The sequence below is a fragment of the Macrotis lagotis genome, chromosome 6 (assembly GCF_037893015.1).
Source record: "Macrotis lagotis isolate mMagLag1 chromosome 6, bilby.v1.9.chrom.fasta, whole genome shotgun sequence".
Lineage (NCBI taxonomy): Eukaryota > Metazoa > Chordata > Mammalia > Peramelemorphia > Peramelidae > Macrotis > Macrotis lagotis.
This window is the reverse complement of record NC_133663.1, coordinates 72648217-72669800: the sequence shown is the minus strand read 5'-3', so window position 1 is coordinate 72669800 and position 21584 is coordinate 72648217. Positions and strand designations below refer to the sequence as shown.

Genomic DNA, 21584 nt, shown 5'->3' with positions numbered 1-21584 from the left:
AGTATTTCCTTCTTCTAATTAGTTTGTATTAAATATAGTTTTTGTCTACAATCCAAAAAGGAGTCACATAATTTAAATTAGGATAGGGAGAATATATGACCATGAAAATTCCCTTTTTTGCATTTGAGTTCTTTATAATGTTCAAAATGTATATGAATTCTCTCTGAGTTTATGAGAAAAGTCTGGAGCAGATCAAGGTCATCTTTGTGCTTATACTTGATCTTTAAATGTCCTCAAACATGAGAAGTCCCAAGAGGGAGGGTTTTTTTAATGGTTCACTTGTATCCCCTGAAAATGGGATTTTATAATTGTTGCTTGCTTCTTCCCTCAACGTAGTAATGGGAACTTAGTGAATGAGAAGCAATTTTAGCACTTAAATGTGCTGATGGGATGTTTCTTAATCACTTTAATGAGTTTCATACAAATAGAAGTGGAATGAAGTTTTCAATGGAAACATAATTAAATGGAAAAGTAATCTCCTATACTTGAAATTTTCACCTGATCATTTCTTTCTGTTTTTTTTAAACTCCTCTGAAAGTGTGTACCATGGGCTTCCAGTGATATTATTATTATTGAAATTAATTTGCACAATTCACTAAGGTCATTGCAGCAGTCTCATGAGTGCCTGCCTATTAAATGAAGAACCTCAGCCTAAATCAAACCTGCACTGTGGCAAAAAAAAAAATGTCCTTAGAATTATGAGATTCTATTTTTTTTTTTTACCCATAGTCAGCCCAGGAAAGTATTGCTTTGTATTGGAAATTTCTTTATGTTCTGGAAATCTTTATTTGACATTAAAGCAACATCCCAATGGCAAAGTCTTCTTGTGTGCCACTGAGTAGCTGTGGCTTTCAGATTGATTTGTTGATGAAAAAATCTTCCAGAAAATGGATTAGTTAGACATGCTGAGAGAAATGTGAAATGGTGTTTGGAAATTCATTCTGATTTCTTCTGGCCAAATGATTTCTCCAAGAACTAGTCCATAAAAACAGATTTTACTTTAGTAGGGGCCTTTAAAAGGCCATTTTAATTTGGTCTGTACTCTGATTATTTAAATATAGTTACAGACCTTTCATTGGAAATCATTCATTTTCACTCATTAAAAAGAAGGAAAGAAATAAAACAGATTGGCACTCTGGAAAGACAGCCTATGTCGTTTTCTGAAATGGGGAACAAGTTTGTGGTTTGGACTGCAGAGGCAGAAGTCTCTCATCCTGTTTAATGCATTACAATCTAACCAGCTTGATCCAAAGTACTCTTTAGGGATATTTTTAGTTTTGTGGTAAGGCTGTTTGAGAGGAACACAACCTCAATCCAAAGCTGCTCTTTCATTAAGTTTATTCAAAAAAATTATATATATTTTTTTAAACAGGGTGGAGTAGAGGTGTATCTTTTTAACTCTAAGGGGAATGGACTTTCTCTTCAAAGACAGAGTTGATGCAGCTTACCTTTCACCACCATATCACAGAATATATTCTTCGAACTGTTTTTCCTAGTTGTAAGTAAAAGTGTTTGCACAAAGTCAGTCTGGTCTCCCTTGTGACCATTGACATATTTGTAAACCTGCTGACTGGATTTAAAGGGGATATCTAGAAAAGGAAAGCTAACTGGCTCGAACACTCAAAGAACCGAACACTTGAAGCGTGGGTCCTTGCAGTCACAGACCTCAAATTTAAAGCTTTGTTAGATCACACCAATTAGTTCTCTGTAATTTTTATGAAGCATTGTACTATTTATGAATCATGAAGGATTAAGTATGGAGAGGCAGCAGAACAGAGTGAACAGAAAGTCATGTCGTGGAGTCCTGAAGACCTTGGTTTTAGTCCTGCACTACTGTCTAGGCAACAACTGTCTATATGAACCACCCTTCTACACATCTGCATCCTCGGAGGAAGGGTTTTCACCAGTTCCTACACTGATGAAATCAGAGATCCAGATATCTTCTCCTTCCCTAGCAAAGTCTCTCTTTCCCACCCAAAGAATATTTCTTCTTCTAGTGACCATCATGCAGTATATGAATGGTTACCCCATCTATCCTTAGATTATATTCTTGTTTAGAGTATTGGTTGGGGGAAGGCATTGTTACACAATAGTATATACAAAATGTATTGGCCATTGTGTTCCACCCATCTCAGAATAGCAGTTTATAAATTTGTTTGATTTCTTGTTTGTTTTCTGTTCACTACTTCTGAATGTCAAAAGTCAACCCAGTAATTTAGGAAAAGCTTAATTTGTAAATATAAAAGACGCACAGGTGGCAATCTGATAAAACTCTCTCTTATCCTTTCACATTCGGATCATAAAACTGGGGGGGGGGGGCTCTTTAGGCCATCTTGTCTAGTTCTCTCATTTTATAATAGAATCTGAGACTCAGTAAAGACAAGTGATTTGCTCATGGTGACCATAGGTTGCAGATGTCAGCAGTAAGATTTGAATTCAGGTCCCCTGATTCCAGAACCTGTGAATTTTTCACTATGCCAAGTTTCCTCCCAGATATTAATAATCCTCCTTCCCTCACACCTCATGTAGTGCTTTCTTTACATGTCTTTCATCTACTTATGGATCTTTTTCTATTTCAGCTAATTTTTTACATATATTTTATCACTTTTCTCCAACTGTAGGCCAAGAGGGCAAAGTTTTCTTCTCCTCTTGGCATTGTTGTCTCTCTGGCCTCACTTAGAAAATATATATCTTGGAGTCTTTTGTTTTTAAATCACTGTAGTTTCCTGATATTCCTTTCCCTCCACTCTCACCACCACCCTCTACTATAGGCACAGGAAATGCATCTGAAACCCATAGTCTTAACATCTCAATTTCAATGATTAAGAAATTTCATCAACTTTTAAGTTGCACCACCTAGCTTCCTCTTGAAGTCAGTAACTTATCCTAAAACTTCAATGGTAAAATCAGTATTTTGAGGAAACAGAGCTGAAGGCCAGAGCATAGCTTTTGTACAGAGAGAGAAGGAGAAATGGCATCCTGCTTTGAGCAACTGCAAGTGGCCTAGTATTGGTGGGATGCAGCCACGCTTAGAGGAGACTAAGCTGTAAGCAGACTGCAAAGGTAGGAAGGGACCAGGTTACAAAGAGCTTTACATGCCAAGCAAAGGATTTTATATTTTACCTTAGGAGTAATAGGGTTTGAATTTAAGTGAGTAAAGATACACCATTTTGTTGTTATTATTTAGTCATTTCACTTGTGTCTGACTCTTCATGACTCCATTTGGAGTTTGCTTAGCAGATTCTGGAGTTGTTTCCCATTTCCATCTCCAACTCATTTTACAGATGAAGAAACTGAGGCAAGCAGGGTGAAATGACTTGCCCAGGGTCACAGTACCTCAGGCCACATTTGAACTCAGGAAGATGAGTCTTGCTAACTCCAGGTCAGAGACTTTATCCACCATGCCACCTAACTACCCAGTTACTCCACAGTTCTTACTACAATGGTTAGAAGAAGAAATGTTCCACCTTCCTATCACTAGAGACACAGAGAATGGGACTATGGTGTAGTGGAAATAATCAGAGGACTTGCCCTGACATCTTGCTCAGTTACTATTTATATGACCTTGGACACCTCCTTGGAGGAAATTAGTGGTGCAATACATAGATCCTGGGGTCTGGACTCAAATGTGACCTCATATACTTACAATCCTATGTCTTTGACTAAGTCCCTTAATAGGTTTGCCTTCATTTCCTCAACTGTAAAATGAGAGTAATTACATCTATCTCCCTCAGATGTTGTGAGGATCAAATAAGATAAAATTTGTTTTGCACTTAGCAATGTGACTGGCATAATAATTAATTCTTGTTTCCTTCTTTAACTTCTCTAGGTTCTCAAAGATCCTCATAATAAAACAGAAGAGTTGGATGAACTAATCTCTCTGACTCTGATTCTTATGATCCCTTTAAATGGCCTCTATACTTCTAAAGATGGCCCTTGAACTTGGCTTGGTAAATATTTAGATTTGAGTGGCAATTAACATTTTGCAATTATAGTTGATTATAATCAGCATGAAGGAGTAACATGTTGAGATGATTTGGAGATTACATCATTGAAGAGAGATTGAGTGACCAAGAGAAAGATGAAAGAGCTAGAAATGTATTTGAAATATATTCATTTAAAAATTTTATTTGAAAATATCATAGCCAGCAGGCACTTGTCAAGCCTTGCACTACTCCTCTTAAAATTTTTGGTATTTAGTGAGCATTTAATAAATATTTGCTTGATTTAAATAATATTCACAAATATTAAGTTTTTATTTCAGGGGACAGGCAGCATCGTGTAGTGAATAGAAACAAGCCTTGGAGCTGGAAAGACCCAAGTAAAAATTTGGCTTTCAATACATGTTAGCTAGGTGACTCCAGGAAATAAGACTAAAATATCTTTCTATTCTGACCCCAGATCCAGCCTCTGACCACAGAAATCTATTATTCTATGATTGTCTATTGAAGTTATTTTTAAGACATCTTAGTGGAAAGAGGAATATTCATGCTTTCCCCTTAATTTCCTTGTAGAAAAAAAGAACCTGGAAACACAGCTCTGGTTTGTAAATCTTTTATTAAAAGAGTTGTCTTTCCACAGTAGTAAAGCTTTGGCACTTACAGTATAAAAAAATAATCACCAACCATCATTACACCAAATTCCTCTTGTCAACTGCGTACTAAGTGTCTCCAATACAATTTTCTTTTTCCATATTAAAAAAAAACCCTGGAGGGGAAATTGATAAATAACAGGTAAGATAGAGCTATTGCTAGGAAATTACTAGAATCATTTAGGAAACAAAAATTAGGACTGTGCATATTTTAAATATCACAGTGACAAGGAGATGCGGGGCCTCCAGGGTCACGGGCTGCACAGTTAAGTGACAGCAGAAGTGTTTGGTGACTTTCCTATTTCTAAATTTCGTTGTGTCATTTCCATTCACAGCTTTTTGGCTGGTTCCAGATGCTTCCCTCTAATTGACCTATTCGTCTTCAATCAAATTTGGAGCCAAAATCAATGCATTTAAAATACTGAGCGGTACATAATACTATAGGGCAGAGTGGACAATGCCCTGCTGCCAATCATGGATGAGAAAAGTCTTAAAAACACTCCCAGGGTGATGCTTGTAGAAGCTGTGAGCTGAGCTTAAGCCGGGGAAGTTGCTCCAGAGCAGAAGGCTTTTTAACGTTTACCCTGAAAGATGGGTTTGCTAGCATCACTCCAGTTTGGACGGTGTCTCAGCGGAAAGTTGCTTGCTCTTCAGGGCTGTAGAATATTATTTTTCTAGAGAATCTCGTGAATTTTCTGTGTCTGCCTGTACATCCAAAGGCATGAAACACTCTATTGGGCAGTTGACATTCTGTTCAAAGAAGGAGGGGGGATAAAAGCTTAGTAACAAATACTAAAAGCAGCAAAAGAAGAGAATGCGCAATGGGCAATCAACAACTGAACTGAATTATAATTTCTTTGAATTTGTGTTGCAACTATGGAACAATCATCCAGACCTACTACTAAAATTGAAGGTGTTTTATTCATTTATGGAGAGAATGACTCTTATAAGGAAGAATCATACAAACCCAAACTCCTAGGGGACAGCTCTGTGGTCTATATAGGCAGGGACAGTGGTCATGGAATAGATAACTCACATTCTGAAGTTCAGGTTTACAAAGCACTTTCCTAGAGCTACTCTGTGATTTAAGCAGTGAAGCTAAGCATCCCATGTCACACATGTACAACAAAAGCTGAGAGGGAGCATGAGTGATTTTCCCATGGTCATGGAACTAATAAGTTTTATACGCAGGGATTAAACCTAAAACTTTAAGCTCTAAAACTTTTCTCATTCTACTTTTCTCTACTCCTTCCCCTTTCAACACAGAATTTGCTTAGTAACAGTAGTAATAATATAATAGTATAGATAATAGTAATATAAGAATAAATATCACATATGATAGTAAAATAATAAGTAATTGTAATAATAGTATATAATAGTAATATGTAATAGAAATAAAATAGCTATCATATATCATAAAATTAATAGTAATATGTAATTTAAATAGCAATAATATATTAAACATACTAGTAATATATTAATAAATAAAATAGCAAATAACATAATTATATAAAAATAATAATATAGTATATATAATAGTCATAATAGTATATATGATAGTAATAAAATATAAAAATAGTATATAATAAATAATGGTAATAAGTGTATAATAGTAATCTAATAATAATAACAATAAAAATAAAAAATAATTATTCTAAGGAAGAATCATCCAAACAAAAACTCCTAGGGGAAAAGACTGGAGAATTGCATATACTCACAGTATTGGTTCTTTGGTGATATCTCTGAGAATACTGTGTGTAGGAGTGGCCTGTTGAGCCTTCTGGTGGTGTCTCCCCACCAGGCCTTCTGCAGTTGTCACAGCGCCAACCCTATTCAAATAGAGACAACAACATGAAGATAACAGAAGCCAAGATCTCCCTATTCAAATTCTATCCAATTTTTAGGTTCCAATTCAAGTCTCACCTCCTTCAAGAAACTCACAACTAGGTCACAGAAAGAACTTTTTTTTTGGCAAGGCAATGGGGTTGAGTGACTTGCCCAAGGCCACACAGCTAGGTAATTATTAAGTGTCTGAGGTCTGATTTGAACTCAGATCCTCCTGACTCCAGGACCGGTGCTCTATCCACTGTGACACCTAGCTGCCCCACACAGAAAGAACTTTTGAGGTTTCATCTTATTTTTATTTTTTAAACAAAGAAACTGAGGCCTAGAGAAGTGATGTATCTTGCTTAAGAGCAAATTAGCAGCAGAGCCCAGGCCAGAACCAGATTGGTTAATAACTTAATAATTTTGGCAATTCAATCTAAATCAATTCAAGAAAAATTTGTTTGCTTATGATCAAGACATTGGGCTAAACCTTGAGAATATAAAACCAAATGCAAAACAGACCCTATTCTCAAGAAGTTTCCATTCTAATATGAGAGATATATCCATATGTCCATGCCCATATCTAAATATAGACACAATATATGCAAAATGATTATAAAGGAGCTTAGGGACAGGAAAGGCATCATGTAGAAGAGGAATCCAGGAGGAAATAACAGAGTCCAAGAAGGGGAGAAGAGGATCAAGAACATAGTAATATAAAGGGATAGCCAGTCCAAAGACAGCAAGATAGGACATAGAGAACTGGGTATTCCAAATAGTAAATAGGCCAGTAGGGCTGTTTGAGAAGAGGGGAGTAATATGTAAGAAGATTGGAAAGTCAGCAAGTGGTCAGTTGTAGAGAGCTTTAAATGTCTTAAAATTGGAGTTTTCTATTTGATCCTGGAGGGAATAGGGAGCCACTTGGGTCTATTAAGAAAGAGGTTAGAGTAACATGACCAGATTTGGCCTTAGGAAAATCCCCGGTAGCAGTTTGGAGGATGGACTGGAGTGCAGAGATAGGGAGGAAGGCAGGAAGACAGGAAGACTAAATAGAAGGCTATTGCTATAAGGGTAGTGAGGACTTTAGTGAGACTGGTGGCTGTTTGAAGAGGGGGATGTTATTATATAAGACTCGGTAACTGTGACTAGACATATGGATAATGGCTATTCGGTCCAATCCATATTTGTCTCTCCATCTATGAACTCTTCTTGTACTTCTAATCAAGTTCATACAATTGACCTCTTACTCTTAAATTTCATCCTATTTCCTGCATTTCTTTTTGTTCACTATAACTGGATCATATTTAATACAATTTTTTGATTCTTCATAGCTTTAAAGACAGGGACAGATGTGATTGCTATTCATTAAATACTTTGTAATTGAGAGAGAAAGCATTTTCTTGCCTCCATCATCATTTGCCCTTAAATATACTCCCTTAGCTCTTATTTGAATTATAAGAAACATAATGCTTAGACATACCTGCTGTCCACCAAAACATGTGCAAGAGCAGATGGCTCCAAGGTACTCCTTTTGCCACTGTTCTCCTACATTGTATGTCTTACCATCATCATAACATGTGGCCTCATCTGTTTAAAAAAAAAAACAACAATGCAGAGGCATAAGCAAGACCTAGTTCAGAGATTTTCATTTAATCAGTGGCACTGGAACTTCTTGCCACCAGAAAGTGGGGCCTCCATGTGATTCTCTATAGGTTGTATGAGGCTAAGTGCTTTACAGACTACAACCTTCCAAAAATGAATCTTCTTATTAAATGAGATTAAATAGCTGAGAATATGAAAGTCATTTTAAAAAGATGAATCCAAAGATCAATAAAACTACATGGCTTCCATTGCACTATACTTATAAAATGCTCAAAGCACTTAGTGCTAAAAAGGGTTAAAAAGCCTCATAATAACCACAAATCACTTCTTATTTCTGAGACTTGTCTGTTCCTTCTTAAATTATAAGATTAACAAGCAAAGGAGACTCTCCAAAGGGACCTAAAGTCCCCAAACTTGCTAATGAATGTGAGAGTGGTGGCAATTATAGCCCAACTCTGACAGCAGTCATGACTAAACATATGGATATTGGATATCCTGTTCAATCTAAACTCCTCTCATCTCTGAGCCCTTCCTAGGGTTAGGAAATGCTTAACATGTTGCTGAAAATGATCTATTCCTACATACGAGGATCACACTTGAATTCTCCTTTTCCATTTCCAAGACAGGTACAGCTCATCATCTGTCCATTCTCTCCTTGACGATCCCACTTGTCACCAATCTTGTAGTTCACGCCATTGTCATGGCACCATTCTGAATAGATGTGAACAACAAAAGTATTATTTGTTATTGATTCTCAGAAAAGGAAAAATCACAGGGAAGAAGAGAGTCATAAGAAAGCATAAAGAAATGGTTTGGTCCAAATACTATGGACCACTGTGAAGTGGTCTCATTATTCTAATTCATATATCCATTGGACTGGAATCAAAGACTATATCTTACATAATTATAATTTCAAATAGTGTGAATTCAAAGATATGCATCACTTCAAGGGGATTCATTATCTACATTAATCAGGAACTAAAGTCATCATTTTGTGAGATTTAAAAATATATAAAATTTTAATTTGTAAGATCCATTTTTACTCCTTTATCAACAGTTCAAAAAAATGAAGCATTAATCAGTGATTGTTATTAGAGTGCCTACTTATAGGGTTCAAGGAATAGCTTATAGATGAACATTTCTTCTAGGAATCCCAGAGATTACATTAAAGTTAATAAGTTAAAATCTATTTCACATTTATGAAAGGAAAGAAAAACATTTAAAATCTATGTAACAGAAACATAAAATCCAAGTGCAAAAACCTGTAAATTAAAAAATCTTGTTCAGAAAACTGTATGCTTAGAACCACCCTTATACATATTTCATTATAAGACATATAAGTTGCTATTTTATCCGTGAAGCTTATATTATACCAAACCACGTTCATATATAGTATAGAACTATAGTCAAGTTAGTTTATTTAACTCTCATAAGTCATCCCTACTAATCCTTAAAACTTTTGTTGCTGTTGAGTTGTTTCAGTCATGGCTGACTCTGTGACTTCATTTGAGATTTGATTTTCTTGACAAAGATATTGGAGTGGTTTGCCTTATTCTTCTCAGCTCATTTTACAGATGAGGAAACTGAGTCAAATAGAGTTAAGTGGCTTGCCCAGGGTCATACAGTTAACATGTGTCTGAGGTCAAATTTAAATTCAGTTCCTCTTGACTCCATGTTCTTTGTGATGATCCTCAAAATTTTAAGAGGATGAACAGTTTGATCACGTAATATTTAAGGTGAGCTAAAGGATGATCTGAGAATATATAGAATGTGTTATCATTAGTCCTAGGGCTTGGCAAAACTTAAACATACAACATTTACAGCATTAAAAAAAACTTTAGAAAATAATTAGTTGCTTTTGCATTCCAGAGATTTTTTCCATATCTATATAAAATAAAACACTTGTAGATGTTACTTTTTGCTTTTTGGTATATCATGATAAATTGTATTAAATCATCTTATATATTAAAGTAAAATGCTATGACAAATAATTTAAAAAACTTAGCTGGCTCAAATATATTTTAGCTGTATATGTAGTGAAAGATATATTAGTACCATTTTTACAATTTTAAAAACATAGAAAAAGTATATTTCATCCAAATATTGTTATCAATCCACAGAAGCTTGCTCACTCTGTTTTGTAATTAATAATCACAAAATTGACCCTTTATTACAATCCTCTTCCAATGCCTTCATGGCAGAGGTACCATTATGTGATGACCCTGGGACCTGTAAGACCATGACTGTGAAATATTAACTCTTACAGGTACTACACTAAGATAGCGAGATTTTACATATGAGGTGATAGATGATTGGTATGATGGATTCCTAAAATTAGATTATCTAAGTTTTAAAAGAACATGAACTGACTGATTACTGAAAAATGAAGTTTTTGATAACCGCAACTCTCAAAGACCATTTATTAAATGATTAGAGTAATCATTTTTTTTTAGGTTTTTGCAAGGCAAATGGGGTTAAGTGGCTTGCCCAAGGCCACACAGCTAGGTAATTATTAAGTGTCTGAGACTGGATTTGAACCCAGGTACTCCTGACTCCAAGGCCAGTGCTTTATCCACTACGCCACCTAGCCGTCCCTAGAGTAATCTTTCAAATATAGTAGCAAGTATAAAAATTCAATATTCATTAGCCTTGATAAGATCTTCTAAAAATCCAAGTTGCAGTAATGTCCTGAGAAACTGATGCCCACCTCCAATGGTTCTGATGCAATTCTTAAGTGCTGGTTTTATCTCTGTATCTCTCTCAACCTTCAGACTTGTACTACTCCACAAGGTTATTGTGAGAATCAAATGAGCCCAACTAAATAAATTTATTGTAATACGCAACTCTATAAATTATCCTCTCTTCCATTAGTGTTGTTAATCAAGAGGTGAAGTCCTTTAATTGTTTGTGTATCAGGAGGAGAAAAAAATTGTTATGATCTTTACCAACTAATTTCTGATAAATAATGGCATCCACATGAGATCCCTTGCTTTATTGCAGTATTCAACAAGCAGCATTTCCCATCATACTTTAATGATGCAAAACATTGCTTTGAGCTAATTTGTTTGCCTCATGTTTGGAACTACCAGTGTTTGCCAAACATGCTTACTTGGCCTATTAGTGCTAATGCAGGAAACCTGTAGGAATGGATGAATGGAAAGAGAGATGGATGAATGGATAGACAAAGCAGGCTACTCACTAGATGAATCACATCTGAAATGACCGCTGCCAAAACCTAAGCATTGGCACCAGAGTTTAAAGCCAGAGTCAGATAATCGCTCCCATTCCTCTCCGATGGAATAGTGAGTGACAGTGAATGGATCAAAACAAGTGTCATCTGTAGGTTGGTTCAATCCTTCATTAACTGTTTAGGGAGAAAAGGGGGATAAAAAGAAATGAGTAATGGGCATTTTTCAAACCACTGAAAATGCTTAATCAAGCACCGCAATCTGAATAGTATCTATTAGATTTTATTCTAACTTCTAATGCAATATTAACTTCCAGTCATGTTCTTTGGAATTGGCTAAGATAAGCACTGACAGTTTTTCTAAAGAATACATACAACCTTTCTATTTCCAGTGACCACAACTTTGAATGAGCAGATTAGAAAATATAGAATACAGGGCATATTTTGGTAAAATCACATCCCTAGCATGACAAGTCTCATGATAAATCATGAGATCTTTAATGCTCTGGTGGCTAACAAAAGAAACTATCCCAAATAAAAGGAAATAGAATCTAAGAGATGCAAGCAAAAAAAAAATAACATTAAGTTTGGTTCTTAGTCAGGTCTTGAACCTTCTTAAAAACTTAAGCTAAAGTGATAGATGCAAACGAAAATATGTTCTATCTTATTCTTACCTAAATATGAATTTAGACACATATTGGATCCTCTATGGTTCTTTTCATAAGAAATGAAATAAAAGGCAATAGTTATTGCCTAGTATTTAAAAGGACCTCACCCTGGAAAAAATTGAGTTTTTGGCATTAAACTAGAAAGTCTGAAAGTTCTCAAAGCCAGGGAGAGTTGGCTAGGACCCAGACTGCAGCTATTAGGCTGAAGAAATTGGAAAAGGAACTGAAGTAAGCTGAGAATATCAACAATGGCTCCAATTTTCTGAAAACAGCGAGGAGATAATAATCTCTCATTTTCATAGTTGGGGTAACAAATCTCAGAAAATGATAGGCCCATCATGGTATTCAAGAGGCTTTTATATTGCTGGAAACTCCTTTCTAATGATAATCCTAATGGGAATAAATTTAGGCATTAGAAAAATATTATGCATACTCTTCAGATAAATTAAACACATAAATTTTATAATTTGTTTTTTAGACATATTCTACAATTTAATTGATGGGGAGTATGGATGACTCCTAAAGCAGCATTTTCATTCATTAGATGAGGAAATTGAATAGAGTTTAGAAACTAAACTGGCCTTCAGTAAACCATAACTCCTCGAGGGATCTGTTACTTAATATTCTCAGTTGTATAATAGAAAAAACCCTAATGGTTAGAAGATTCAGGATTCCCCATTCTGTCTGGCCTCATTCTGCTGCTGAGAGGCTTTGATATAACCAGTTTGTTAAAAGAGAGATTAGGGGTGTAATTCAGAGAAGGGCTAAGCCCATCAGCAGCTAACTGGGATAGTCTTGCTGATATGATCATAACAGAAAAAAAATTCCTAAAGATAACAGCACACTTTTAGAAAGGAATGAGCTGCATATTGTTCCAGTCACACAGAAAACTTTAGAATCTCACTTCTGAAAATGAGAAAAGCATCCCAAAGGAAATTTAACACCACCTAAATGGAAGGTATCTTAGAATTGATATTTGATATATTTATGTATTCCTAAAGAGGATGGAACATCACTTCTGAAAATAAAGAAATCATCCCACAGGTAAACTAAGGCCATCTAAATAGAAGGCATCTTAGAAATGATGTTTGATATATTTTTGTATTCTTAAAGAGGACATTTGCAGGGGAAAATCATAAAACTAAAGTTGATTTATCTGCTTGAAAGGTAAAATTCTTCACCTCAATTCAACCTAATTTATGTGAATATTGACACTTAAAAGGTTTTTTTAAGTGTTTGGAAAGAACCTCTTTGGAACTGATCAAAGGAAAGAACCTTGACTGCATGCTGTAAATTTGAACATACCAGAATTGCCCACTGTGACCATCTCTTCCCGAACTTTGTGTCTCCTCTGATTTTTCAGTGCCTCCACTATGATGTTGTAGGTAGCACCTCTGGTAAGACCAGTCAATGTGGCGCTAGCTGAAGTTCCAGGAACTCTGAACTGTAATCATCAGTAAATCCAAGGCAGGGGAAAAGCATTATAGTAAGGAATAGACATGTCCTTTCCTAATGGAATAGCTGCTCGGTCTTTACAACATAAACAAAGGAAGAAGGGGAATGGAAGGACTAGGGATGGGGCAATCACACATTTCTAGAGGGATTCTGAAGGCTAGTTAGTTCAACACGCTTATTTTACAGATGAGGAAACTGGGTCTCAGGAAAGTTAAGTGACTAGCCTATGGTCACTTAGATAATAAACATCGGAAGCAGAATTTGAACTGAGAATTAGTAGTCACTCTACTGGAATCTGCTGTCTTTTGAGCCAGCATCCTATCAAGTCTCTCTCCCTTTTGTCTTGCCAGGATTCTTTCGACAGTTCTTAATCAGTCAGTCAATCAGTAAACATTTATTAAGTGTCCCAGACACTGTACTAAGTGTTGGGAATATAAAGAAAGGCAAAAGACAGCTCTGTTCTTGAGCTAAATAGTTACTTGAAATTAAACCTTCGCTCTTCAAAATATCAGAGACAGTAGGGTCCTTGATCTTGCTACCAAAGCATAGTTTAACAAAAGGAGAAGCAAGGACCAATTTCTTTGGCACAGAACCCAGTAGCACAGCTCCAAGCCTCCAGGTCATAGAGTGGTTATAATGGCTATCAGCTACTGATATTGAATTAGAAGTTATAATATTTCTGGGTGTCCTCACAAGTCCACTCCTCACAACCTTAACTCTATCAAATTAACTTTGATATCAAAGTAACTCTATCAAAACTTTGGGCAAATAAGTCAATAACATTGAACAAAAAGTTATTAAACCTCTCCTGTGTCCAAAGCACTGTACTAAGAACAGCATGGAGGAGAAACAAGAGTATGAAGATAAAAAAAAAATCATAATCCTGCTCATTTAGGACTTATAGTCTGTTAGGGAGAGAGGACATGCCCATCAACAAATATAATGCAAAGCAGAGTGTGATCAAGCGAAGGAGATAAAGTATTCTAGGAAAAATTGAAGAAAGAAACTATCCTTCCTGCTGGGGCAAGGGACATGAGTAAGATGAAACTGGATGCCAGAATGACTAAATATAGGCAAGGGAAGTTTTTGGTAAAAACTTCTCAAACTGCTTTTTTTTTTTGCAGGGCAATAGGGTTAAGTGACTTGCCGAAGGTTACACAGTTAGGTAATTATTAAGTATCTGAGGCTGGATTTGAACTCAGGTCCTCTTGACTCTAGGGCTGGTGCTCTATCCACTGTGCTACCTAGCTGCCGCCTCTGCAAAATGTTTTTGCATTACAACCTTGATAATATACATGGGAACAATGTCAGGATTTATTATTTCTTTCTCACATATATCTCATTGGAAATCTTCATGGGCTTAGTTCAGAGATTATATTTTACTCATTCTTGAATAAATGCAAATTCAGGCAGAATCATAGGGTTTTAAATAATCTGGCAATCAAGACCCCTTAATATAGAAGAATTATACAAATTTCACTTTTTGAGCTTTCCCAGTTCATCATGGCTTTATTCCCTCTCTTCATTGAAGATTAATGATCCAATGCTGGGAAGGCACAATGGAATCAGACTTGGGGGAAGTGCCAGGTTCTAACTATGCCACCTTCCCATAGCTTCTGGGAATGAAGCCATTTAGAATTGGATCTCATGACATGAATTCAACTAAGCTATGGTCAAATCACTTGTCTTATACCTTCTTTAGTCTCACAGTGCAAATGACAAGAGAATAAGCAATTACCTGTAAAGGTTCTTCATCAATGCCAATGGGATTGCATGAAATGATATATTCAGAACTTTCCTGGAATGGTGTCCAAGAGATGGTAGTCTGAGAGAGAGCTTCTTGTCCTGTAGAGGCATTTGGATTGAGCCCAAGAACATGAGGATATGGAAGATGATCTGCATCCCCCCTGGGGATGTTACCAATCTGAATCTCCTCATCTACATTCGGTGGGTATGGTCTTGGCCTATGCCTTATGGGGGTTGCTGCTGTGGGTGGTGTAGTCCGCCTAAAGCCATGTTCCTCAAAGATCATTTGTTGCCCAACACTAGGTTGCTGGCCGGTAGTGCCTGGAAGCTGTATACCATTTCCATTGTCATACCCAGGATTTGTGATGAAAGGGGTCTTTTGAACTGTGGAGGGAACATCCAAGATCTCTGGTCCATTAGGGTGTGGAAGGGTTACCAGTTGGGGAAGCTCATCTAGCCAAAGAGAGGTTAGAAGCAAAGCATATCAAGCTCCCGAAAATAAGCAGCATTAATCATTATCAAACCAAGCAATAATTATCAACTCTTTTCCAATCTAATCAAAGCCACCCATAAATTAGCAACTTTAAGAATCACAGCACACTTTTCCAAGGAGAATTCTTTATGATTTCCCCAGAAGTTTATAGCTTAGAAAGAAAAAGCGATAGTATGAATTCTTCATACCACTTAGACAAAGCTCTGAGCCCCTGCACCCTCCAAAAGCTCCCTCTTCTCAAATTTAGAAACATAATGAGAATGAGAATATGACATGCATCATATTTTTTTTTCCATTTGAGAAGTACATCTGAAAAGATGTAATTTCAGGCTATTCAATATATGATGGATGAAAATTAGGTAGGTTGAACTTATTGAATCCAATAGTTTTAAACTAGATAAATATATGTTTAAGTCAATTAGAAAAAAAAAACTCAGTTAAACATAAACAAACTTGATTATCAAACATTTTTCAACACCAAGGCTTTAAAGAGGGAAAAAAGAATAAAGATTTGGCAGTATCTTTATCCATTTCTTTAACATTTTAAAATTTGATACTAGGCTTTGAAGAGCCTAGCTATTTAGAGATTTTATTGGAATTTGTTTTTACAGTCAATATCAACTTCTTTTATAATTCTTGCTACAAAAGGAAAAAAAAGACCTGTAATGTAAGTTTAACAATTATTGTTACTGAGAGGGAAAAACGAGATCAAGGTTATGCTGTTAAAAAAAATAGTAAGTTATAGTAAGTTAGACATTTTTTTTTTAATATTGCCAACATGATCATTCACTTTTAGTCTTGGTTAGAATTTCTCTTGACAACCAATGCATTCTTTACCTGTCTTTTTTCTTCCAATCAGTGGCTCACTCTTTTGATTGTTCTTCAAGGCAATGACATAGATAGTGTACTCAACACCTGGTTCCAGACCTGGTCAAAGAATAAAATGATCAAATTATCTTCTCAAAAAAAAAGTTTTCATGAACACAAAATTTCCAGTGTTATATCTGCTTTACTATAGGATTTTCAAATGGAGTTAGGTTTTATGTATTCAATGACACACAGTAATGATAATAATAACAGTTATTGGGGGTTAAGTTTGCAAAACTCTGTATATATTTTTGAATTTGATCATGACATTATGGGAAAGGCTAGACTTACCTAGTTAGATGATAATCCTGTTAATTCCTCAATGACAAGGAATAACTAATTTTTTTAATTAGGTTTTTGCAAGGCAAATGGGGTTAAGTGGCTTGCCTAAGGCCACACAGCTAGGCAATTATTAAGTGTCTGAGACCAGATTTGAACCCAGGTACTCCTGACCCCAAGGCCAGTTCTTTATCCACTATGCCACCTAGCCACCCCAGGAATAACTAATTTTTAAAAATAAAAACACCTGGCATAATGAATGTTCTACAAAAAGACGCTGCTATAAATACTAGATAGTGAAGCCTTAATTTAATGTTCCTACTTGGAGGACTATCAAGGCATATTTATATATTTCTTTTCCATAAGACATGAATTCAGGAAAAAAAATAGTACTTGTTCACAAGAAATTTTTGAATAATCTCTGTAGAAATGAGAAGACTTAATTATAAATAAATATAAGGGATTCTAATGGGACCATTAGTTTTTGGTTTGTCAAAAATGTATGGTACAATTAAGTGAATACTGGACCTTTCATTAGTTCAAATGTGACTGCTTCCAATTACATCTTGGGCAAGTCACTTAATTTCCCTTGGTATCCTTTTCTTCACATATAAAGGGAAAAAAATAAGAGGGTTGAACTACATGACTTCTAAGCTTACTTCTAGCCTTAAATCTAGGATTTTACATTTAACAAAAGACCAGATTAATTTACATCAGACTATTTCTCAACTTTGGTGTTTGGAATATGGGAAGAATTCAATGCAATGCTACTCTAAATATTCAACTGCTTGTTTGCAATGTTCAGGGCCTCAATTTTTAGTTCTATTGATTAATACCTAATGATCTTTATCAAAATTGATGCTCAGATCATAATGTAATAAGAACTTCAATACCTCAAAAAAGTATATTATTTGAGAGGTCAAAACTTAATACTGATGGAGAGAAGATGTAATATACTACTTCTCTATATTTCAGTTTGCTGAGAGAATGGAGCTCATTGGGCATCCAAAAAACCCTTTTCATCATGAACAGAAATTGATCTTTGTGTGGGCCATTACACCTTAATTCTTGAGAACCAGTTAGTTTGTCCACAAGCATTTATTTATTAAATGCTTACTATATACTAGTCATATTATAAGCTCTGGGGATACAAAGAAAGAAACCCCTTTTTCCATACAAACTCTGTCCTAAAGGCATGCACATCCTAATGGGGGAAACAATAAGTAAACAACTGGGTATATACTATATATATATATATATATATATATATATATATATATATATATATATATAAAGTAAGTAGATGGAACAAATGCCTATATTGTGAAAGTATAGTGATGGCACTGACATCTATCTTTCAGTACTCATATTAGATCAACAGGTCAAGGAGGAAAATTGTTTTGTGGATTGATACTGAAATAATTTTCTGGGTACAGTATCTGTTTTACCATAATTATCCATGGAACTTTCAAAATTGAAGGAATCATAAGGATCATTTAGAAACCAACTTCATATTACAATATGAAAATATTAAGTCATTTGAACTTGAAAATCCTTTCATCTGGGATTAAAAAGACTGGTTTTAAGTTACTTTAAATAAAATTTGCTTTGAAAAAATTCAATTGTTGCAATTTTGATGAAAGTAACTTGTAAGCTTTTTACTTAATTCATCACTATATGTACAGAAAAGTGACCTTAGTCTCTAGGGGATTAGATGTGGAGCATGGTAAAAAGACATCAGATAGTGACTTTTGTAATTTCTATCATCAATATCCCAGAAGAATAATGTATTGAAATTCCTTCCCTAGCATATTTTGCAAAGAAATGCTTAAAAGTTGCTATAATGAAGGGTCTTGGGGAGTAAGGCAGAAAATGTCTGCTAGAGAAAAACATACCAGTGATAGTAGCCTCTGTGACTCCAGGACGAGGTCGGGGGACCACCTCTCGAGGAGGTGACCCAGGCTTCTCATACCTGATGATGTAGCCGGTGATACGAGCTCGGGGTGGCTGCCATGAAACTAGCAGTGAGTTAGGTGTGGTTGTGAGGAACCGCAGGTTGGAAGGTGCATCAATGGCTGAAAGTAATAAAAGTTGAATTAAAAAAATGAATAACCATTGAATCAAAATTAATTTCACCTTCCCACATCTAATCAAAGCATTAATATTGTAGTTTTCCATAAATAATTAAGAAAATGAAATATACACAATAAAAAATACAGAAAAATCCATTCTCTCAGTACCACCAAAATCAAAGTTCACTTTATTTGGTATAAAAAGCAAAAGGAAAAACTTTTAAAAGTTTTGAACCAGAAGAACAATTTGCATGCTAACTATGAATATAAAAAAAGAAAACATTTACTAGGCAGAGATGGATGAATGGTCAAAGATCAGAAGGTTATATATAAGTAGTAACAAGGTATTATGGACATAATTAATTTTGCATGTGGATAACTATACATGTATGCATTTCTATTTCATTATTCAAAATTCAATAGAAAATATGGGCTCATTCAATTTTATTTCAAAAAAGCCACTTACCAGTTGAAGCATCAATAATAACAGGTGAGCTTCGGGCATTGTCATTTAGGGTATAGATGTAGATCTTGTAATCAGTGCCTGGCTGTAAACCTAGAAGTGGAATGTTTAAAAATGTCTCTGTTAATACATTATAATGAAAAACAAAACTTCCTTCGATTCTATTGATTCTGCCATTCTTTCTCTTAAGCATGTAAATAATCATACGGCAGGTCCACTTTGGGGACCTGGATAGCACTATTTAGATAAATTAATAGGGGCTAAAAAATTTTCTATATCACAAAAGAAAATTATAAATGCAAAGAAGTTCATTGGAGATATAAGTTGATAATCTTTTCCAAACAGGAAAAATAAAAACCAAATTCTCTCTTTAGGAGATCCTAAAGGGTTAATATTTTAAGTACCTTTTTTTCTCACAGAAACAATCAGAATTTTAGAGCTGGAAGTGACCTCATTTCTTCAGCTTTCTCTGCACAAATGTTTGTTCTCTTGTTTAGTTTCATGTCTTTATTTATAGTGCTGATTCTGTTCATTATGACCATCAAATGTAGAATTAAGAACTACATGCCACCAATTACCTCCTTTCTGTTATAGTAGTGCCATGCTAGTGCCTTAGAAGGAAATTATGAGAGAAAAACATCCCAAACTTGAGTTTAGTTCCATTCTTCTGATCAATATTGCAAGAGACCAGTCTTTTGGAGGATGTGATTTTATGGTCAGGGTAGAGAAGCAGTCCATAATAAAGAAAATAATTTGAATTATGAGCTAATTATTCTAAAGACAACAATGGCAGGATTGTGTTTTCTTTTGGTCCAGAATTATGATTTTCATTGATGCAAAGGCCATCAATTGCTTTGCAACTCACAGTATTAGAAAGTTATCTTAGACATTTAGAGGTTAAGTGATTTGTGGAGGGTTACACAGCCAGTGTCTCAAGAGATACATGAATCTAGGTCTTCCTGATTCCATGACTGACTCTTTATCCACTATATTAGCCTGCCTCTCAGAATTGTATTGGTTAATAAAAATGCCAATGCCTTATTGATTAGATAAAACTAGAGACTAAAACCATCTTTCCTTCTTTCCCAGTTTCACATATACTTGGCTACCTAGGAAATTCCATCTTGCAGATTAAATCTAGAAACAGAAAAATACATAAAGTCTTTTCTGTTTTCCCAAATGAATTTTTTTAGGTTATTTTTTTGAAAGGCATGAACCCTCAGTTCTCACCAGTGATGGTATAGCTTCTGATTTCAGGGCTGATGGTTCTCTGTACAGGATTCTGACCATTGGAAGGGATAGCATCAATCTGGAAACCAGTGATAGTCTCTGTCTTGGTTCTCCAGTTGATGGTGATGGTGGTCTCTGTGGCATCAGTCACACGGGCCCTTCTTGGAGGACTGACATCTATATGTTATGAAATATATAAGATGTTAGTAGCTATCATGTCCACAGAAATAAAGATTTGGAAGTTTTTTAAACATCTGTTATTATTCCTTACTATAAAAAAATTATAAGTATTACAAAGACTAGATTCTTAGGAGCATAAAGTTGGTCTCTTATGATTGTGATTTTAACACATAGTCATTCTAAAAGGAAAATGAGCAATAATTTGGGATATACCACAGAACTTTTAACTCATTTTAATTCTCCTTACATTCCTTATACAGATGAAAACATGTAACTTTAAAAGCGGTCCAATTACTTGTACTTAAGGTCTCAAAGCTAGCTCTTTTCAGAGCTATCAATAGAAACCAAATCATCTTCTTGTATTTTTGAATATGCCAATAATTTAAAACATTTCTCTTCTCCATTCCCATTGTTATAAAACCTCCCATTTTATTACTAAAACAAAAGTCTCTTATAATAAACATCCTATCAGATAAGTTTTGATGTTATTCCACAGCATAATCAAGAGACTTTACTGTATATTGTCAATGAGTTCTTTTTTGGGGGGGTAGTTATTAGGAAAAAAATAGTATACTCAAAATAAATTTATTTTTAAAGTAAACCTGAATCAGTATCATGTCCCTACAGTCTTAGGTACTATTTTTCATCTCTTTGTTTTACTTCCTACATGGTTATGGATACAGGAAAGTTTGAATTTACTTACTCTCCAAAGTTGTAACTACACCCTGTGCTGGCCTGCTAGTCAGAGTATCCTTAAGAGCATAGACGCTGACTTCATATTTAGTTGCCACCTATAAATAAGGAAACCAGAGGAACATTAACAGTCAGTAGTCCAATATAATCTCTGGAAAATAAGGTAAAACAAATAAAAATCTAGATGGTCTTTGAAGACATGACTAAATTTAGACTATGATCCCAGTAAGC

The 21584-nt window shown here is 35.2% G+C and overlaps 1 protein-coding gene across 12 annotated transcripts in view; it reads right to left on the bottom strand.

Annotated features, from left to right (window-relative positions):
• Window positions 1–4538: 4538 nt before the first annotated feature.
• Window positions 4539–21584, bottom strand: part of FN1 (fibronectin 1) — a 78347-nt gene continuing 61301 nt past the window's right edge. For 4 of the 12 annotated variants that reach the window (XM_074191432.1, XM_074191427.1, XM_074191428.1 and 1 more), the window contains 12 exons: window positions 21364–21451; window positions 20481–20657; window positions 19254–19343; window positions 18611–18790; window positions 16407–16496; window positions 15069–15529; window positions 13181–13319; window positions 11220–11384; window positions 8606–8731; window positions 7899–8005; window positions 6310–6420; window positions 4539–5341 (listed from right to left, as the gene is read on the bottom strand). In XM_074191432.1, coding sequence (XP_074047533.1) covers window positions 5258–5341; window positions 6310–6420; window positions 7899–8005; window positions 8606–8731; window positions 11220–11384; window positions 13181–13319; window positions 15069–15529; window positions 16407–16496; window positions 18611–18790; window positions 19254–19343; window positions 20481–20657; window positions 21364–21451 — 1818 coding nt within the window. In that variant the 3' untranslated portion in view covers window positions 4539–5257. The remainder of the gene's footprint in view (window positions 5342–6309; window positions 6421–7898; window positions 8006–8605; window positions 8732–11219; window positions 11385–13180; window positions 13320–15068; window positions 15530–16406; window positions 16497–18610; window positions 18791–19253; window positions 19344–20480; window positions 20658–21363; window positions 21452–21584) is intronic. The other 8 variants (XM_074191426.1, XM_074191429.1, XM_074191430.1 and 5 more) reach the window with 2 other exon arrangements.